Genomic DNA, 19,146 nt, shown 5'->3' with positions numbered 1-19,146 from the left:
GTATTCATCAATTTAGTAGTATGGTTACATGGCTTTCCTGTTACTATTGTTTCAGATCAAGATATGATTTTCTTGAGTCAATTTTGGAAGAGTTTGTTTGAATTAGGTGGGACTAAGTTGCTTTATAGTTCTGCATATCACCCTCGGAGTGATGGCCAGATAAAGGTGGTTAATCGAACACTTGAGTAGTATCTACGAGTGTTCACACACACCTATCCAAAACAGTGGACCTCCTATTTATCATGAAAAGAGTTCTGTTACAATGACTCCTACCATTCTACCATTAACATGATTCTGCATGAAGCTTTATTTGGATTTACCATAAATGTACTCCCTGGTTACTCCTCAGGAACTACAAGTATCATAGAGGTGAATGAGATGTTAAAGGTGCAGGAAATTTTGAATAAGGAACTAACTTACTTTATTCAAATGGCTCAAAATAAAATGAAGAAGCAAGCTGATTTCACATAGAAGGGACATGAAATTTAACCTTGGGATTGGATTTTTCTTAAGATTAAACCCTATAGGCAGTGCTCCCTATCCTTGGAGACACATAATAAACTATGAAAAATGTATTATGGTCCCTACAATGTCATTCATAAGGTAGGAAAGGTGGCTTACCGGTTGAAGTTGTCGGAGTCATATGCCCTTCATCTGGTCTTTCATGTGTCAGTGCTAAAACCCTTCCACGGTCCTCCGCCATTGTCAACGCCATCACAGCTGAATTATCGTCTTCCCTTCAGCCGCCATCATAGCGAGTTGTGTTGTCTCCACTTCGACAGAACCTCGAACTGAACCCCTTGTTTATTGGCAAGGAGTTCCTCGCCATGAGACCATGTGGGTGGATAGGGCTGAACTCAGCAGGCAGTTTCCAAATATGGACCTTGAGGACAAGGTCATAATGGAGGGGAGATAATTAATGCAATTCTAAATCCAAACCAACATGGCCCAACTGAAGAGGAATCAATTGAAGATGTTGAAGACATTGAAGAAGATAATCCAACAAAGAATTTACAAAAAAAAGAGTAATAGGCTAGAAATGCTGGGTCTTAGTTACGATTGCCTGTGAAAATAAATGATATGAGGTAAAGGTAGCATCAATAGTGAAGTAGAGAATTACTACTTTAGCTATTGGAGAGTTGGGCTCTTGAAATATCACCCTCACTCGAAATAGAAAAATATTATGTGCTTACATTCCTTTTTATTCATACTATTCAATAGTAACACAATACTAATTTAGTATTCTTCCTTCTCCCATTATACAAATTCTTAAAAAAATCCTATTACACATTCTCTAATCTATTATTGCCACCGCCAAATTCTTTCTCATCCAAATCTTGCATAATGGTGTCATCTTTGTCATCTCCTTTGCGAGAAACAATAACAATGTTGATGACTAACTCAACTATTCTATCCTATTGATCACTACTTGCCTATCTCTAGTTGTCAACAAGTTGTTATGCCACCAAAATCGACGACAATAGCGGCTTTTTTTATAGCACTGCGTAGTGATGCTAAAACTACAATCGGATCCTTTTGTACAAGATAATTGGATCAAATAGGACATAGCTAATCAATTATTTAGTAACATAAAGTCATTGGATTATTAGGGATTTAAGATTTTTTAGAAATAATTAAAAACCCATTTGAAATCTCATACAGTTGATGGGTATATTTGGACGTTATGTTTAGAAAAAATTTAAAAATAAAAGTAATTTTATGTTTGAATATTTTATGTAAAAAGATTTTTTTATTTATTAATTATATTTAGATAAAATAATATAAAAGTATTTTTTTATTTATTATGTAAAAAATATTTTTTTAAAAAAATCTTATAAAAAAATATAAATGGTATGTTTTTAAAAAATATTTTTTAATTTTTTTAATATTTTTATTTTTATTATAAAAAATTTGATAAATAGTTAAACACACACAAAAATTAATAAAAAAATTTTATTAAAAATTTTTTTATCAATTTAATAACACCTAAACAAACACAATAATTATTAGAAACGGCATTAAAATGAGTAGGTGGGGCTCCCAACTTGGTTAATGCATGGATGCTTTTTCCCGATGCAAAAGTTTCTCTGTGAAATCAAATGATGGATAATGAATTGATTGAATTCACATAACACTATCTCCAATTAAGAATTCATATTGGTTTATATTCATGGTTTATTTGTCATAAAAAATAATTTTGCATCAGTTGTTGCATCATAAACAGTAAATAAGAATTTAAAGTATCTCTTTTCTTCATTAGGAGAAATTAGTTTTAGCCTCTATTGTGATCTCATTTAATTAATTAATTAAAATATTTAAAATTAATATAATTAATTTTTTTCAATAATATTATTTAAATTTATAAATTTAAAAATAGTTCACTATTAAAAGATATTAATATTAAATAAATTCATATATAACAATAATACACAATATTAAATTTTAAAAATAAAAATAACTAACCCAACTAAAAATTATTTTATAAGGTGTAAAAATTAAATTTATTTTTTAATATAAATAAATTTAATTAATTATAATTTAATATAATAATATAAACATATTCAATATTAATTATGATATAAATAATTAATATAAATCATTAATTAAATAAAAATTTAATTATTTAATCTAATTAATTATTAATAAATTAATTATAATTAATTATTTATTATAATTATTACTAACTTAATTATTATTTAATTATTTTAAATTTTATATAATTATTTATTTTTATAATAACTTGCCAAGTGACAAGTTATTATTGGTCAATTTGAATTCCTATTTAGAAAGATCTCCTCACCTTGAGATATGTACAGGAACTCATTTCTTCTCCCCTCCAATACTCCTTTCCTGTTTTTGTCAAAAATAGGGTCTCAAGATCTTGCTCATTGGAGTTACTCTAAATGATTTTTCCCAATGGACAGGTTATGGTGGTGATAAAGAGAAAAATGCGGTGGCAGCAATTATGGTGGTAGTGGTTGGCAGCGGCAGCGGCAGGGTTATTAGCTGCTAATCCTGCTTAGCATGTTTTGTATAACTTTTGAAATCCCAAAACTCCGGTTACGGCCAGAGGTTCAAACCTTTTCATATTTGCATGTTTTGATTGACCAATTGCCGATAAAGTAGGAGAGGAAATTTTGATACAACTAGATACTATTGTCTATTACAACTTGAAATTTGGACCACGGTTGAAATGCAATGACATTTCATGTACTTGCAGATTAGTGGGGTAATTCAATTGACTTTGCTGCTGAGTATAACTTTGGCTTCCTCGTTGTGGTTCATCATGCGTTGACCTGAGCTTCAAAATCTGATTCTGATCGCTTGATCACGGCAAGTAAAAAATATACAATTCCTTCTTTCTTTCTTTTCTTTTTTTATTTTTTATTTTTACATTTTCTCTTGAATGGTACTTTCTTTCCTGGGTAGTTACTATTTAGATAACTAGACTAGTAATACTTATTAATATTTCTGTACCGCCTTAATCACAAAAAATACTATCTTACTTTTTCAATACCTCAAATTAAGCATCAAATAAAAGTTGAAAAAGTCAAAACATGACTCCGTTATGACTTGAGCGTAAACGCCTGGCCAAAAGGGTTGAACCAATAATCTTGTGTTTACAGTTTACTAGCAGTCTAGCACCGCTTAATCTTCAACCACCAGATGAGATCATGAGATACCACACAACTCTTTTGATGCTTTAGGTAATTAATGGGATGGGTGGTAATAATAACAACAACAACAACAACAACAATAATAACAATAATAATAAGAGTAAACTATTATTTCCACCTACCCAAATTTTAAATGCGAACAAATCTACCAAAGAAAAATAGAAATGACTATTTCTACCATAAAAGATAGTTTTGTACGATAATATTATCCAAATACTGAAAAATCACCTAACATCCCAAATTACTCTTTTCTTAACCTAATCTCAACACCCCTCCCCCAAATCTCAACCGTCCTTTATTCTTTTCATGAATTTCACTATCTCTTTCACCACAGCCACTAACTGTAAGCCCCACCTTCCTCTTTCCGCTTCAAGCTATGGTGTATGGCTTAGAAAATGCGAGACAAAGGAAGAGACATTCCATTAGAAACTCAATTCCTTCTCGTTGAGACCAAGGACGGCTCCCACCTCGAATCCGACTACAACGATGACAGTAACCAGATTGTCTACACCGTCTTTTTCTCTCTCATTGAAGGAAGCTTCAGAGCATGCCTTCAAGGCAACAACCGCGACAAGCTCGAGCTTTGCATCGAGAGCAGCAATTCCTACACAAAGGAGTCGTTCTTTAGCCACGTGCTCTTCATCAATGCTGACACCGACCCCTTTGTCACCGTCCACGACACATTCAAGGTCGTGAAGAATCTTGGATTTCTTCGGGTGGTGCATGTGAGACGCTTTCTACCAGGAGGTGACGCAGGAAGGCGTGGATGACGGGATCCAATCCTTGGTAGTAGGCAGTCCGTCACCGAAGTTTCCTTTGTCTCGGAAGGTAAGGCTTACGATTGGTGGCAATGGTGGTGTTGGTGAAGGAGATGGTAAAATCCATGAAAAGAATAAGAGAGTTGAGATTTGGGAGACGGGTATTGAGATTAGAGTTAGGAAAAGGGTAATTTGAACATTTTTTAGTGATTTTTCAGTGTTTGGATAATTTCTTTTATGAATAGAAATAGTAGTTTCTTTTTTTCATAGGTAAATTTGTCGGCGTCAAAAACTTTCCTGGTAAAAATAGTAGTTTACTCATAATAATAATGAATGTGTTGGTGACACTCACTGTGTCCCTTAACATTGATAATTACTATTGGTAATTGCCTTCTGGTTCTGTTGGTAATTGCTCACCCACAAAAATGCTGCATGAAAATGCTTTCATTCTTGTTAGTTATTGTTGGCTATTAAGTACATAAGGCCCAACCACTATCTCCCTTTGTTATGGTGTTTTTATCAACTCCGAGAGTAGTGAAAGGTTAATGTCATAAGTTATGGTGCTGAGTGACAAGGGGCATTCTCTGTTCATTTTTTATCTGTAATTCTCTTTTTCTTTTTCTTTTCTTGGTAGGGGAGGGGGAAGAGAATATTGGAGTGTCTTCTTCTTTATTTCTCAATTTTAGCTGCCTCTGTATAAAAATTAAATAAAGAGAATATTGGATTGGATGCTTGTAGGGGACATATACCTTGGAAGTAAGTCATCTTTGACCTCTATATGCTTTGTCTATTTTTCGAATTCTCATTTTTATTGTCCAGAGAATAGAGCAAGGGTACTGTAGCAAATTATACTCTATAAGTCCTGATCATTGTTAATCAATGCCAATAGTTATCAATTTCCAACTAAAAAATATTTGTTAATCATCTTAGATTCATAGTTACTAGTTTTAACCTTTTAGGTACTTAAACATAAGATTAAGTAGGCAATATATATAATTGCAACTTACCCGAAAAAGTAACCAGAAAATTTGGGACCGAAAGACTACAATTGCTTCCTTAACCAACTTCCTCTTCACTATCTTCCTTCTTTCCATGGTTGCGCTGCTCAATAGTCCACAAATGTGAAGGGAGGAGGGCCTTTTGTGAAGGTAATTCTGCTATAAATAGAAGAGTCTGGGCCCAGCCAGCATATTTACCATATTTGGTTACAAAAGCCTCCGCAACACGATCACAGAGCTTAGGCGTCAACCGGGAACCTGCAAGCTCAGGTAAGAGGTACCTCGTAGCAATCTTACCCAAGTTTAAAAATGACACATGCACAACATTTTACAAGATGATATAATCAATAAAGCGGAAACAACATATATATTGCACAATAAGAGAATAATTCAACTAGGTAGAAATCACAAACAGCAGGATCATGAATCTCTTAAAGCCACACTCAAATCAACAGATATCTTATTCTCAAAAAGCAAATATAGTAATATATAGAAATCAAACTGAAAAAATATCCCAAGCTGAAAGCTGCAAGAAATACTGCTACGTAGCTAACCTGCCAGACATGGGTGTCAACAGGAATGGCATGATGCTGATCAAGGGAGAATAGAGCAATGCAAGCAGCCACCTTAGGACCCACCCCAGGCAATGTACAAAGTGCACATATAACTTCTTCCAGATCCAACTCACGCAGAGATCTAAGCCATTCTTCGCCTCCTTCTGGTTTCAATCGCAAAGCACTCACTGTCCCAACTATATACTTTGCCCTACATAAAAACAACTCAAAATTCAACACCTTCATTCATAACCTATTTTACAAGTACTACATTTTCACTTACAAAAAGCTTATTGTATGAATATATATGCATATTTGAATAAAGGAAAAGTATAAGGAGACAATGAGAATACTAAACAATATGAACAATAGATATATCGGATGTTCAATTCAATAGGTATGCAGATAATTATGTTGATTATTCTTAATCGGATAGTTATTTTTTTTATTTCGATTTACTCATGCACAATTATCAATGGCTGGATGTTCGGATGGTTATCTTAATGTTAAGGTTTAGGAGATAATTTAGGGGTGGAGTGTTTTTTTCCTTTATTGGGTCAAATCTAGAGCTCATTGTTCACATTGTTTAAAAAAGTCATTGTATACCTAGCAAAATCGTTTGATAAAATACTGCTGCCTTAAACTTCTTAAATTTGTGAGTAATTTTTGCATAGACTTGCTGCTCATATCAAATACTTATTTCATATTTGTGCATCATAAGTTCATAACAGAAACCGAATATATATGTATAAAAGATAATGAATGAACCTGTAACCAAAACCAGCTTTTCTAAGCTGTTCCTCCGAGACCAAGGAGAGCTGCTCTAAAGTGGGAAAAGCATGGAACTTGAATCCCTCAACAGTGCCCAAGTATGTCCCCAAAGAGGAAATGTAATCCACCATCTTGGTAATCCTCCCAATGTTGTTGTTCGATGAACACAGGAATTGGATCAAGCACTCAAACGGGTCTTGTCGGAGCACCCTGGCGCCGCCGAGGTGCTCCGCCAGCTGGGCGAACCTGACATCGGATTCGGAGAACACATTCCAGAGGTTGGAGAGCAAAACGCCGGCGTTTAGAAAATCGAGGAGTGCCTCCATGGCCTGACGGCAGTGGTGGTGGTGGTGGGCGTGTGTTGAATGGAGGCAGTATGAAACGTCGCCGTTTTGGAGGTGCTTGAGGGAAACTAGGTGGGAGGAAACAACGCCAGTGAATTGATTGGGGCCGGTGTTTTTCCAGCGGAAGGTTTGACCGGTGGGGAAGGTGAGCGGGAGCGAGAGTTCTTGGCGCGTGAGATTGAGTGGGACCCACTCGCAGTTGGGATTGGATTGTAAGGGTTTCGGAATGGATGATGCTATTGGTGGTTTGACGATGGAGCGGCGGGTTCTGTGGAGGGTTTTGATTTGTGGAGTTGGAGGCGTCGATGGAGGTTTTGCGTTTGGGGATTTTTTTGGCTTCATGACAATGATTCGTCTCAAATTGAAATTGAGCTTGAAATTGATCGTGTGCATGCGCTCTCTCACCTTCAGCTTCAATGTCACTCCTTTTTCTTTTTCTCCCTTTCTCTGTTGTTCCGAGGGGATTCAGAGGAAGCAGTTAACGGTTATACAGCAATGGATCGAGTCAGGTCTCAAGTAAATTATTGTTATAAATCACATTTTTATAAAAAATAGAGTATATACTCATTTTAGTCCTCAAAAAATTTTAGATTGGACACTTTAGTCCCTAACTAAAATTAATTACTCGATTGACCTTTAATAATTAATTTTGTCAATCACTTAGGTTCTTTATTCTGTTAATTCTAACGAAGGACAAAATAGTTCCTGACAACTAGGGGACAAAATGGTCCCTGATCTCCTCTGTTCGAAAATAAAATTGTTCTCTCCCAATTTTCATTATATCTCGTATAACAATAAGGCTGCGTTTGTTTACAGAGACATGACACTGAGACATGGACACAGAGACACAAAATCATGTTACATGGACAGAGACCGTGTGTCCAGACTGAATTAGTGTATTTTGTGTCCATCCTGACAGGAAGGACATAGGGACACTAACAAGCGACACAACTTATTTTTCATTTTTTTCATTATTTTTGTTAATTTTTCATAATTATATATTTTTATTATTATATTTTTCATCTCAAATTTTTTGAATGAAAAAAAATGAGAATAAATTAGATTTTCATAATTTGTTCTAGTTTATCACCAAACAGAATACAAGAACACAAATTTTGTGTCTCTGTCCATCAGTGTCTTGTCCTGTCCTATTCTCAGTGTCTTGTCTTGTCCTGTTCTTAGAAACAAACGCAGCCTAACAGTCTAACACTGTAACTTCAAACTACAGAATGCACACTCTATAAATTTAATGTTCACAAAAAAAACCTCAACTTGTTCTCAACCAATTCATACTCAAGAAACTAATGCCTATGTCTCTCAACTAGTTGTCGTCTTCGATGGATCCCATGAATCTAGACAGCAAGTCTGATTTGTTAAGACTCGTCGTCGTCGTTGCCATATCCCTCCTCCTCTGCCCTAACATCTCCATGACCACATTGTCCACCACTTCGATAGCTTCCTTTAGCTTCTTCTCCGAACCAATATTCAGTAATCGCTTCAGTTTTCATATGAGCGGTAACGACGACATTGCTCGTTGTAATAGCTTGGATGCGAGGTCGAAACTGTCTGCCAACTTGGACTCCGGGAAAGAAGGAATGAAGCACTCGGTATCTATTTCAAATGAGAATTTGCATATGATGTCGAAGGAGAATCTTCTCATAATGTCCTAATGTCCAACAATCTATATTGCTTGCCGGAGAGTGGAGAAAGGCGTGCCCTTGGAGTATTTGTGGAACTTGGTCTCGAGGATGTCGTGGACGTTGTCGAGGTTGGAGGTGATATTATCAAAGACATGGAAGTAGATGCTTTTGGTGGGTGAAGTGCAGAAGAAGTGGATGTACTAGTCACAAAGATTTAGGAAGTGTGTGGTCCATGACATATTGAGGTAGGTGCGACACGTGTGACAATTACACCATGACTTAATTTTGGAGCTAAAGAGAAGGAAGAAAAAGACGAAAAAGAAGACTGTGAAGGTGAAGAAGGAGAGTATGAATGTTAGGGTTATGCGATATATGATAAAAAATTGGGGAAGAACAGTGTCGTTTTCGAATAAAGGGGTCATGGATCATTTTGTCCCTTGTTAGAGTTGTCAAGGATCATTTTGTCCCATGTTAGAGTTTTCAGGGACCATTTTGTCTTCCGTTAGAGTTGACGGAGCCAAGGACCTAAGTGATTGACGGAATTAATTGTTAGGGACCAATCGAGTAATTAATTTTAGGGGACTAAAATGTCTGGTTTGAAATTCTTTGAGGACCAGGTTTAATTCACATCGAAGTTTTTTTTACAATCAAATCTAATTAAGTAGGGCTACACATGGATCGAATCGCATCAGATATAGCCTATAATACTATGAGGCCTGCTACACATACAAGTCTTTTTGGCTTACAAGTCTTACAAGTTGGTACAAGCCCAACAAAAAATACGTATTACACTCCCACATTCAAGAGTAAATAAACGCACATTATTCAACCACTTCCTGTTTCCAAAGCGCGCTACTCACCATGCATTATAAACGACTCTTCTTCTTCTTCCTCCATGAAAACGAGTTTCTTGTCAAATTTGAAGATAATGGAACTTCAGAAATGCACCCAAACGATTACAGAAATACACTCAAACGATTACAGAAATACACCCAAAGAATTACAGAAATACACCCAAATGGTTACAGAAATTTACCCAAACGATTATAGAAATACACCCGAATGATTACAGAAATACACCTAAAGGATTACAAAAACTACACCCAAAGGATTTAAGAAATACACGCAAAATTCGTTGAAGTACACCTTATGCATAATTCAGAACTCTTTCTCTTTCTCTTCCTCATCTTCTGCTGCTTCTTCTTCTTCAAAAACGATTTCAGAGGTTGATGTCAAAAAACAATGGAAATCGAAAATAACGAAGAAAGAAAAACAGAGAGAAAAGCACGTAAATGAAGAAGGAGAAAGAGAAGGCAAGAAACGAAAGAAGAAGAAGAAGAAGAAGAAGAAGAAGAAGAAGAAGAAGAAGAAGAAGGTGCAATGAAAACGTACAGTAACGGTTGAAGAAGGAGAAAGAGAAGGCAAGAAACGAAAGAAAAGAAGAAGAAGAGGAAGAGAAAGAAGAACATGCAGCAAGAAGAAAAAGAAGATGCAATGAAAACGTGCAGTAATGGTTGAAAAAGGAGAAAGAGGAGGCAAGAAACGAAAGAAAAGAAGAAGAAGAAGAGGAAAAGGAAGAAGAACGTGCGCAAGAAGAAGAAGAAAGTGCACTTGTAAAGGCTTGTATAAAAAAACGCTTGTATGTGGAGAATTTCTCTAATACTATTCGATCCGCACTACACTCATCGGATCGGATCAGATACGATATCCATATTTTTTTAAGTTGGATCCTATCCGATCCGCGATATTGGGTATATTCGCATAATTCAAAAAAATTGTTTTAAGACCCGTTTTTACTCTAAAAAATATATTTTTTTCACATGTTTAAACTATTTACTCCTAAATATTATTAATAAAAATTCTCTTGAATAACAAAAGAAAAATAATAACATAAGATCTAAGTTTAATTATTCTAAATTAAAGTATAACATAATAAATTAAAAACAAGACATCATAAAATTTATAAAATAACACACTAAAATTCATATCACGTTAGAATTTACTTTTTTAAACTATATTATTTATATAAGACGTGCGGATATGTAAATCTGCAAATCGAATCTACAAATATTAGTGTCAAATTTATAATCCGATTCTACCATAATGCAGATCAGATAATATCCGTAAAATTCCATCGTGATGTGTTTTATGAAGATAGTCATAAATTCAATGATGTACACAAATTTCTACTAATTTAATTTTCTAAAATCAAGTGTTATATTGTAAAATTAATATTCAACCGTTATCGTTCTTTTGAATTAAGGTGTTACTAGAAAGCAATGCGAGTTATTTGAGAAAAAGAAATTATATAATAAATTAGATATTTGATCTATTTGATGGCGTAAACAATGGGGAATATATATATATATATATATATATATATATATATATATATATATATATATATATATAAAGTCAATTGAATAAATAACAATCATTTAGTGGGTAACGAATCTGAATTTTAGTGTCAATTAAGTTGATTGGAATCTCACTAAATCGATTGTATGTATAATTGATTTTTTTAAGTTAGAAATCGATTGATAAAGTGTACGAGTTATATCTTATATGTTTCCTTAGGTAGAAATTTTTTTCATCAATTAATTGTTATTTGTGTCAAAAAAATAATAGATTATGAAGAGATCTAATCAATTATTTTTTTCAGCCAATTAATTGGATACATCAACTAATCAATTAAATCTCTTAACCAATTAATTAGATAAATAACAAAATCGATTGACTAAAGAAAACTTTTGTCTTTACGTAAAATAATTGATTGTTTAAAAAGAAAAACGATCTCCATTTACTAATCAATTGATTATTTGAACGAAAAAAAAATCTATTTTTTTACAAATGGCGATTTCTTCGACTAAGAAAAATTTATATCTGACAATTGATAAACAATCATAGTTTAAGAAAATTTATAAAGAATTACAATTATAGAGTTGGACAATTAAAAAAAAAATTGATAATAAATTATAAAATTATTAATTTTAAGATTGAAAAGATAAGATAATAGTTTCAAACTCAATAAAAATAAGTAGAATATCAAAGACAAATATTCATAAAATATTAAATTATTAGTGATAGAATGGTAAAGATAAAATAGATGATGAATAATAAAATAATAATTTAAAAAATAAGAGTATATTTTAAAACTAAGTAATATATGAATAACTAATTAATAAATCAAAATTAAAGAAGAATTATTTGACCATTATTAAAAAACTTGAAAATTATATTTTTTTAGTTGAACTATTTAATAGTTCAAACATTTTAAAATCGTCAAAATTAAAATCTTTTTATTTTATCATTTTATCAACTTTTTACTTTAAAGAATCTTTGTCTGAAAAAATTTATAACGCTTCTTAATTCTTATATGTGTAATTTTTTTTAGATGAATAAGATAGCCTAAAATAATTTTGACGACACAATAAAAAGAAATAAAGAAGTTGCATACTCAAAATGATAAAAAACTCAATCAATAATCTATAAAACTAGAGTCTAGATCCATTTCCGACCTCACTGGGGTCGGCCACAACAACATAGATTTATCCCCGACTTGTTTTAATAAACAAGCAACTCCTACAATTTTTTCTATTAATCTAAAAAGGAGATCTCAACAACCTCTCTAATAAAAGAGAGTAACCACCCACTATGAAATGTGGAACCATTTTATAAGTGGTTAGTAGTTCACTACCTACGACTATAAATATACTAACATCTTCGGTATTTTTTGAATTCTAATCTATACAAAATTTGCCTAAAATTTTTGCTAACGTAAGTATCGAATTTTTTGTAGATACCACTTCAACCTCTCCAAAAAACTTGAAACATAGTTAAAAGATTCGAACCGATTAGTGAACCAATTGAATGACATATTCAATAGTTTAATGGTCTAAACGAAATTCAACCATAATTAAACTAATTTAATTAAATATAAAATAAAATTATTAAAAATTCAATAATTTTTAGACTAATAAAATTCAAAACTTCATAATTTCGCATAAAAATTTATAATAAAAAAGAACAAAACACACATGATTGACAAGCACATAATATCCACCATCAAAAACAACAATAACAAACAAATTTTTAAGTTTAATTAATATAAAACTGGTCTATTTTAACTGTATAGTTCATAAAAGTTATCAAGACAATTTTTTTTCTAGAACACAAAATTTGAACCAATTCAACCAACTAAAATACTACCACACCTTTAATTTATATGGTATCAAAATTCAGATAATTATTTATTACAACTATTCAAAAAATCAAAGAAATAAAAATGAAAAATATTCCAAGTTGAGAATGAGGGATTCAGAGACAAATAGAATAAGCCACACATAAGAATCATAAGCATAAGCCAAACAAGAACAATTGGCCTAACAATTCGCCTGTACTTATCCAAGTTAGTATCAAATCTCTCAGTAAAATCCAACACTTTCATATTGTTAAATTGTTAAATATCTTAAACTCATCTTGTTTCACTTCAATTTTATTATTACTGTTACTAATTTACTACTATATTAACAACCAACAATAAACATCACAAATTTTATTATTAATTTTATTTTATCACCAATCAAATGAACAATATCACAAAATCAAATTACAAATTTATTTGAATTTATAACCTATAATTTTAGAAATAAAATAAATAAAATCATAAAAAAAAGAAACAAAACAATGGTAAAAAACAAAGTGAAGCAAGCAGAACAATGGTAGAGAGGCGAGCAGAATAGCGACGTCACTCAAAGAAGCAAGCAGAACTGAAAAAGCAAGTAGACGTCACTCGCGGTGGAGAATGGTGAGGTGAGCAGAGGTGACGATGGAGTAGTGCTTCGTGGCAGCAATGCCAACAGCTCCAAGTAGGCATTCGTGCGACGTCGATGAGCGAACAGACCTTCCACGAGCGACGACGGCTGATACGTGAGCATATTTTTTTATTTTCTTATTATTTTAGATATGAATTTGTTGAGTTTTAATTGAGATTTTAGTATTTGAAGCCTATTTGGATGCTACTTTGAGTCGTTCTTTTGTTTTGATTATTTCAGGTTAAGTTTGGATCGGGTTGTGGTGGACGAAATTGTGATTCATACTTAAATTGTTGTTCGAAATTGATTCCCAGGTAATGGCCCCAAAAACTTGGTGCTCAATACCATGGTCTAAACATAATTTCACAACTTCGCTCAACTAACCAGCAAGTGCACTGGGTCGTCCAAGTAATACCTTACGTGAGTAAGGGTCGATCCCACGGAGATTGTTGGTATGAAGCATGCTATGGTCATCTTGTAAATCTCAGTAAGCAAGATTATAAAAGGTTATGGAGTTTTCGAATAATAATGATAAATAAACAGAAAATAAAGATAAAGTTACTCATGTAAATCATTGGCGGAAATTTCAGATAAGTGTATGGAGATGCTGTGTTCCTTTTGAATCTCTGCTTTTCTACTATTTTCATCCAATCCTTCTTATTCTTTTCCATGGCAAGCTGTATGTAGGGTATCATCGTTGTCAATGGCTACATCCCATCCTCTCAGTGAAAAAGGTCCAAATGCTCTTGTCACAGCACGGCTAATCATCTGTCGGTTCTCGATCATGTCGGAATAAGATTCATTGATCCTTTTGCGTCTGTCACTACACCCAACAATCGCGAGTTTGAAGCTCGTCGCAGCCATTCAATCCCTGAATCCTACTCGGAATACCACAGACAAGGTTTAGACTTTTCGGATTCTCATGAATGCCGCCATCAATTCTAGCTTATACCACGAAGACTCTGATCTCACGGAATGGAAGGCTCGGTTGTCAGGCAAGGGCAACCATGCGTCGTGCATCTGGAATCCAAGAGATACATACTCTAGCTTTCGCTTGTAGAACGGAAGTGGTTGTCAGGCACGCGTTCATAGGGACGGATGATGATGAGTGTCACGGATCATCACATCCATCAGGTTGAAGTACGAGCAGTATCTTAGAACAGAAATAAGATTGAATTTGAATAAAAGATAGTAGTAATTGCATTAAAACTCGAGGTACAGCAGAGCTCCACACCCTTAATCTATGGTGTGTAGAAACTCCACCGTTGAAAATACATAAGTGATGAAGGTTCAGGCATGACCGAATGGCTAGCCCCCAAAACGTGATCACAGGATCAAAAATACAATTCAAGATCCAGGATGTCTAATACAATAATAAAATATCCTATTTATACTAGACTAGCTACTAGGGTTTACAGAAGTAAGTAATTGATGTAGAAATCCACTTTCGAGGCCCACTTGGTGTGTACTTGGGCTGAGCTTGAGCTTTACACGTGCAGAGGCTTCTTTTGGAGTTGAACGCCAAGTTGTAACGTGTTTTTGGCGTTCAACTCTGGTTCGTGACGTGTTTCTGGCGTTTGACTCCAGAATGCAGCATGGAACTGGCGTTGAGCGCCAGTTTACGTCGTCTAATCACGAATAAAGTATGAACTATTATATATTTCTGGAAAGCTCTGGATGTCTACTTTCTAACGCCCTTGAGAGCGCTCCATTTAAAGTTCTGTAGCTCCAGAAAATTCATTTCGAGTGCAGGGAGGTCAGAATCCAACAGCATCAGCAGTCCTTTGTCAGCCTCCTTTTCAGAGTTTTGCTCAGGTACCTCAATTTCAGCCAGAAATTACCTGAAATCACAAAAAAACACACAAACTCATAGTAAAGTCCAAAAATGTGAATTTAGCATAAAAACTAATGAAAACATCCCTAAAAGTAGTTAGATTATACTAAAAACTATCTAAAAATAATGCCAAAAAGCGTATAAATTATCCGCTCATCAGGTTGACAGAGTCTATGCAGAAGTAAAGAGAAGAATTTTGATTCTGTTGAGTTGGCGCTAAACGCCGCATCTGGCGTTTAGGGCCCAAGTACTTTGGATTGTGTGCAGCCATTCTGTCAATCTGGCACTAAACGCGGAACTGGGCGTTTAGCGCCAGGTGTCTCGTAACGTGTGCAAGCTCTCTGCCTCATAGGGCGCTTAATGCCAGACCTGGCATTTAGCGCTAGGAAGTCAAAAACGAATTTGGAGCTTACTGCCACCTGGTGTAACGACCCAGATTTTTGAAGATATAAATATAAATAAGTTATAACTTATTTTATAAATTGGAGTTCCTTATTTTTAGAAATTATTTTATTATAAGTAATTAAATTAATTTTACAACTATTTGAAATCAATCAAATTCATATTCTTATATATATTCTTGTTATGATGAAATATTTTACATAATTAAAATTATAATTTTATTAATTTATAAATAATAAAAATTATCTATATATATATTAATTTACTTAATTGATATTTTTAATTTAAAAATAAAGTTTAATTAATAGTATTATTATCGAATTCGATATTCGCTGATACGAGTAAATATCGGTACTTCTCGGTGAACGTAGCTTTGCTAATGCTTCACCGTATATCTTTTATTGTTATGTTGTTAATGTCATTTATATTAGTAACTCATATATATTATTACTTGTGTTTTAATATATCCAGTTTTCATAATTATCCGTTTAGGATATTTATAACTTGAATCGCTGACTCAGCAGCTTGGTTTTGTGACACCCAACCCCCTACGTGTCACCAAATTTTATTCAAAACCATCCTTATCATTTAATCACCATCATCAGCATCTCATTTCTTGCATTAATGTTAAGAAAGAAAAAATAAAGAGAGAGAAAGGGAACGTAAACTCCATGGAACCCGAGAGCTTCCGACTTTGATTTCTTGAGATCTATAACTCCAATAAAAATTTAATCCAGTAAAAGTGTTCATATCCTCGTCCTCTACACATTGGTGGTGCACGAAATTAACTCCACAAGTTTCACACAGATAGACTGGCAAGTGTATCGGATCGTCCAAGTAATACCTCAGGGGAGTGAGGGTCGATCCCACGAAGATTGTTGGTTTGAGCAAGTAAAGGCTACCCTGTAAATCTTAGTCAATCGAATAGAAAAGATAATTATTGTAGTGAAAAATACACAAACAGAATAAATAAATAAAACACTACTAGATAGATGTGGAATAAATGGTATGAGAACGGTTAAGGCTTCGGAGATGCTTCTTCCTTCTGGATCAATTTTTCTCACTATCTACTCTAACTTCAGGGGATTCATTCCATGGTAGGCTGTAAATGACTAACGCTAGGTCAGTGGTCATTAGCCTCCTCTACTTCAGATCAAACGCCAGGTCAGCGGTCATCTAATTTGAACGGGGGTGAAGCTCTAGCAATCCATTCCCTTGGTGATCCTACTCAAAACACCATAGACAAGGTCAAATCTTTTGGATTAGAGAACGCCGCTTCCTAGTTCTAGCCTATACCACAAAGGCCCTAATCGCCCCGTACCTCGGCTGCACTGATGTCTCCAAGTACCCAACGAAGTCGTGGATTAGTCGTCTAAGAGATGTATAATCAAGCTTATGGTTCAATACTATCCTGTCAAGGACTCGTAAGAACCCATGTGAATAGGGATGACGGTTAAGTTACACTCCCAATTCATTAGGATGAAAAACGAAGATACATCTTAGAATAGAATCAAGCATAGATTGAAATAGAATAGTGATATTATTAATCCATAAGAATCAGCAGAGCTCCTAACATTAACCTAGGAGGTTTAGTTGCTCATAGCTTACAGAAAAGTAATGGAAAACGTGTAGAGTGGCCAAGAGCTCTCTAACAAGGGTGAACTCTTGCCTATATATACTAACCTAAAAACTAAGAAGTACAAAAATATGATAGAATAGTCTTGTAGTACAAAAATAAGATGTATGTATAAGCTCTCTAACATGTTCCATCCTTCTTTTAGTGATGGGCTTGTCCTCCTCAATGGGGATGTCTCCTTCTATGACAATTTCAGCTGAATTGCATAAGTGACATATGAAGTGAGGGAAGTAAAGGCAAGTGCCTTTCCCTTCCTCTTCCTTGAGATTTCACCAGTCTTTGGTGCCATATTTAGGGATGGTAGCAGTCAAAAAGCAAAGCTTTTGCAACACCAAACTTGAGAACTTTACTCGTCCTCGAGCAACTAAGAACAAAAAGGGAAAAATAGAGTAGAAGAAGAAAAAAAAGGGAGAGATAGAGGGTGAGGTAGGTGGGGTAGGTGGAGATTCTGTGGGACCCACTGGTCTTGAGAGGCTAGGAAATTCGAATTCCCTACCCCTTTTTGGGCGTTGAACGCCCATCCCTTGCTCCATGGCTGGCGTTCAACGCCAGCTTCTTGCCCCATTCAGGGCGATGAACGCCCATGAGGTCCTCCTCTCTGGCGTTCAACGCCAAGTCACTACCTCCTTTTGGGCGTTCAACGCCCACTAGGGACTCCTCCCTTGGCGTTCAACGCCAGCTTGGCTACTCTTCTTGGGCGTTGAACGCCCACTCTTATCTCCTTGCCTGGCATTCAACGCCAGCAAGGTACTTGCTCCAGGGTGTTCGTTTTCCATCTCTGAATGTCTCTGTCTCTGTTCTGACTATTGCACATGATCACAAACTTATAAAAAGAATTATGAAAATAAACTTAAAGAAAAATAGTAATAAATAGTTATGGTTAGGTTGCCTCCTAACAAGCACTTTTTTAACGTCACCAGCTTGACAGTTAGCTGACTTTCTTCCGCTTCTTCTAGTTGGTTAACAGAAATGACTCCAAGGGGGAAAAGGAGGAGATTAGTGCCCTCGGATTTGAATTTCTCCTAACAAGCTTTCTTTTAGTGTGATCAGCTTGATTCTCCTTGCTTGTTAGGGTAGGGGTTGTATTGTTTCTCTATTCCCAGTGCATCTTCTTCTTGGGACCTTCCTTCTAGGGAAACTGTATTAGTTTTCACTAAGGGAGGAGGCTTCAGTATTGTACTCTGCATGGAAGTACCTCCTTTGTCAGCGGGTAGTGGAGGTTGAAGGACCTTGATAATCATGTAATCCTTCTATAACCTCATCACTAATTCGCCTCTCTCAGCATCAGAGAGGTTTCTTCCAGTAGATAGAGACCATTGCTCCCAAACCTCAGCAAAAGGAATATTGATTTCTAGCTTCTTAGAGCCTTCCAAGGATTGTGAGAAGTGCTCGTCCTTGGTCTCATTTTGGGTCTTCTGAGGGTGTGGTACTTTAGGCTTTTTGCTCATAAGAGGGGCGTGCAACCATGTGCTTTCAGCCTCTTCTTGAGCCTCTTCTTCATTTGGTTCCTCAACAGTGTGTACCACCTTAGGCCCGACCTCCTTGGTATTAATGAGGGCCTTACACTCTTCTCTTGGATTCACTTCTGTGTTTCTAGGAAGAGTGTTAAGGGGTTTCTGAAGTTTCTGAGGAAGGTTCCTCTGAATAACTGCACTGCACTCCTTAGTAAGCACCACTGTCTGTACTTCCCTCCAATCCCTCTTGTTATTCAGTATTTC

At 34.9% G+C, this 19,146-nt stretch overlaps 1 protein-coding gene across 3 annotated transcripts in view; it reads right to left on the bottom strand.

The window, feature by feature from the left end:
* LOC130940855 (N-glycosylase/DNA lyase OGG1) overlaps window positions 1–7,601 on the bottom strand; it is a 42,443-nt gene extending 34,842 nt beyond the window's left edge. For 2 of the 3 annotated variants that reach the window (XM_057869123.1, XM_057869122.1), the window contains exons 1-3: window positions 6,756–7,601; window positions 5,988–6,198; window positions 5,443–5,725 (exon numbers count right to left, since the gene is read on the bottom strand). In XM_057869123.1, coding sequence (XP_057725106.1) covers window positions 5,492–5,725; window positions 5,988–6,198; window positions 6,756–7,495 — 1,185 coding nt within the window. In that variant the 5' untranslated portion in view covers window positions 7,496–7,601 and the 3' untranslated portion in view covers window positions 5,443–5,491. Of the gene's footprint in view, window positions 1–5,331; window positions 5,726–5,987; window positions 6,199–6,755 lie in introns of those variants that run through there. The other variant, XM_057869121.1, reaches the window with a different exon arrangement.
* Window positions 7,602–19,146: the final 11,545 nt, after the last annotated feature.

The sequence above is a fragment of the Arachis stenosperma genome, chromosome 7 (genome assembly GCF_014773155.1).
Source record: "Arachis stenosperma cultivar V10309 chromosome 7, arast.V10309.gnm1.PFL2, whole genome shotgun sequence".
Lineage (NCBI taxonomy): Eukaryota > Viridiplantae > Streptophyta > Magnoliopsida > Fabales > Fabaceae > Arachis > Arachis stenosperma.
The sequence above is the reverse complement of the archived record's forward strand: the minus strand, read 5'-3'. Positions and strand labels throughout refer to the sequence as shown.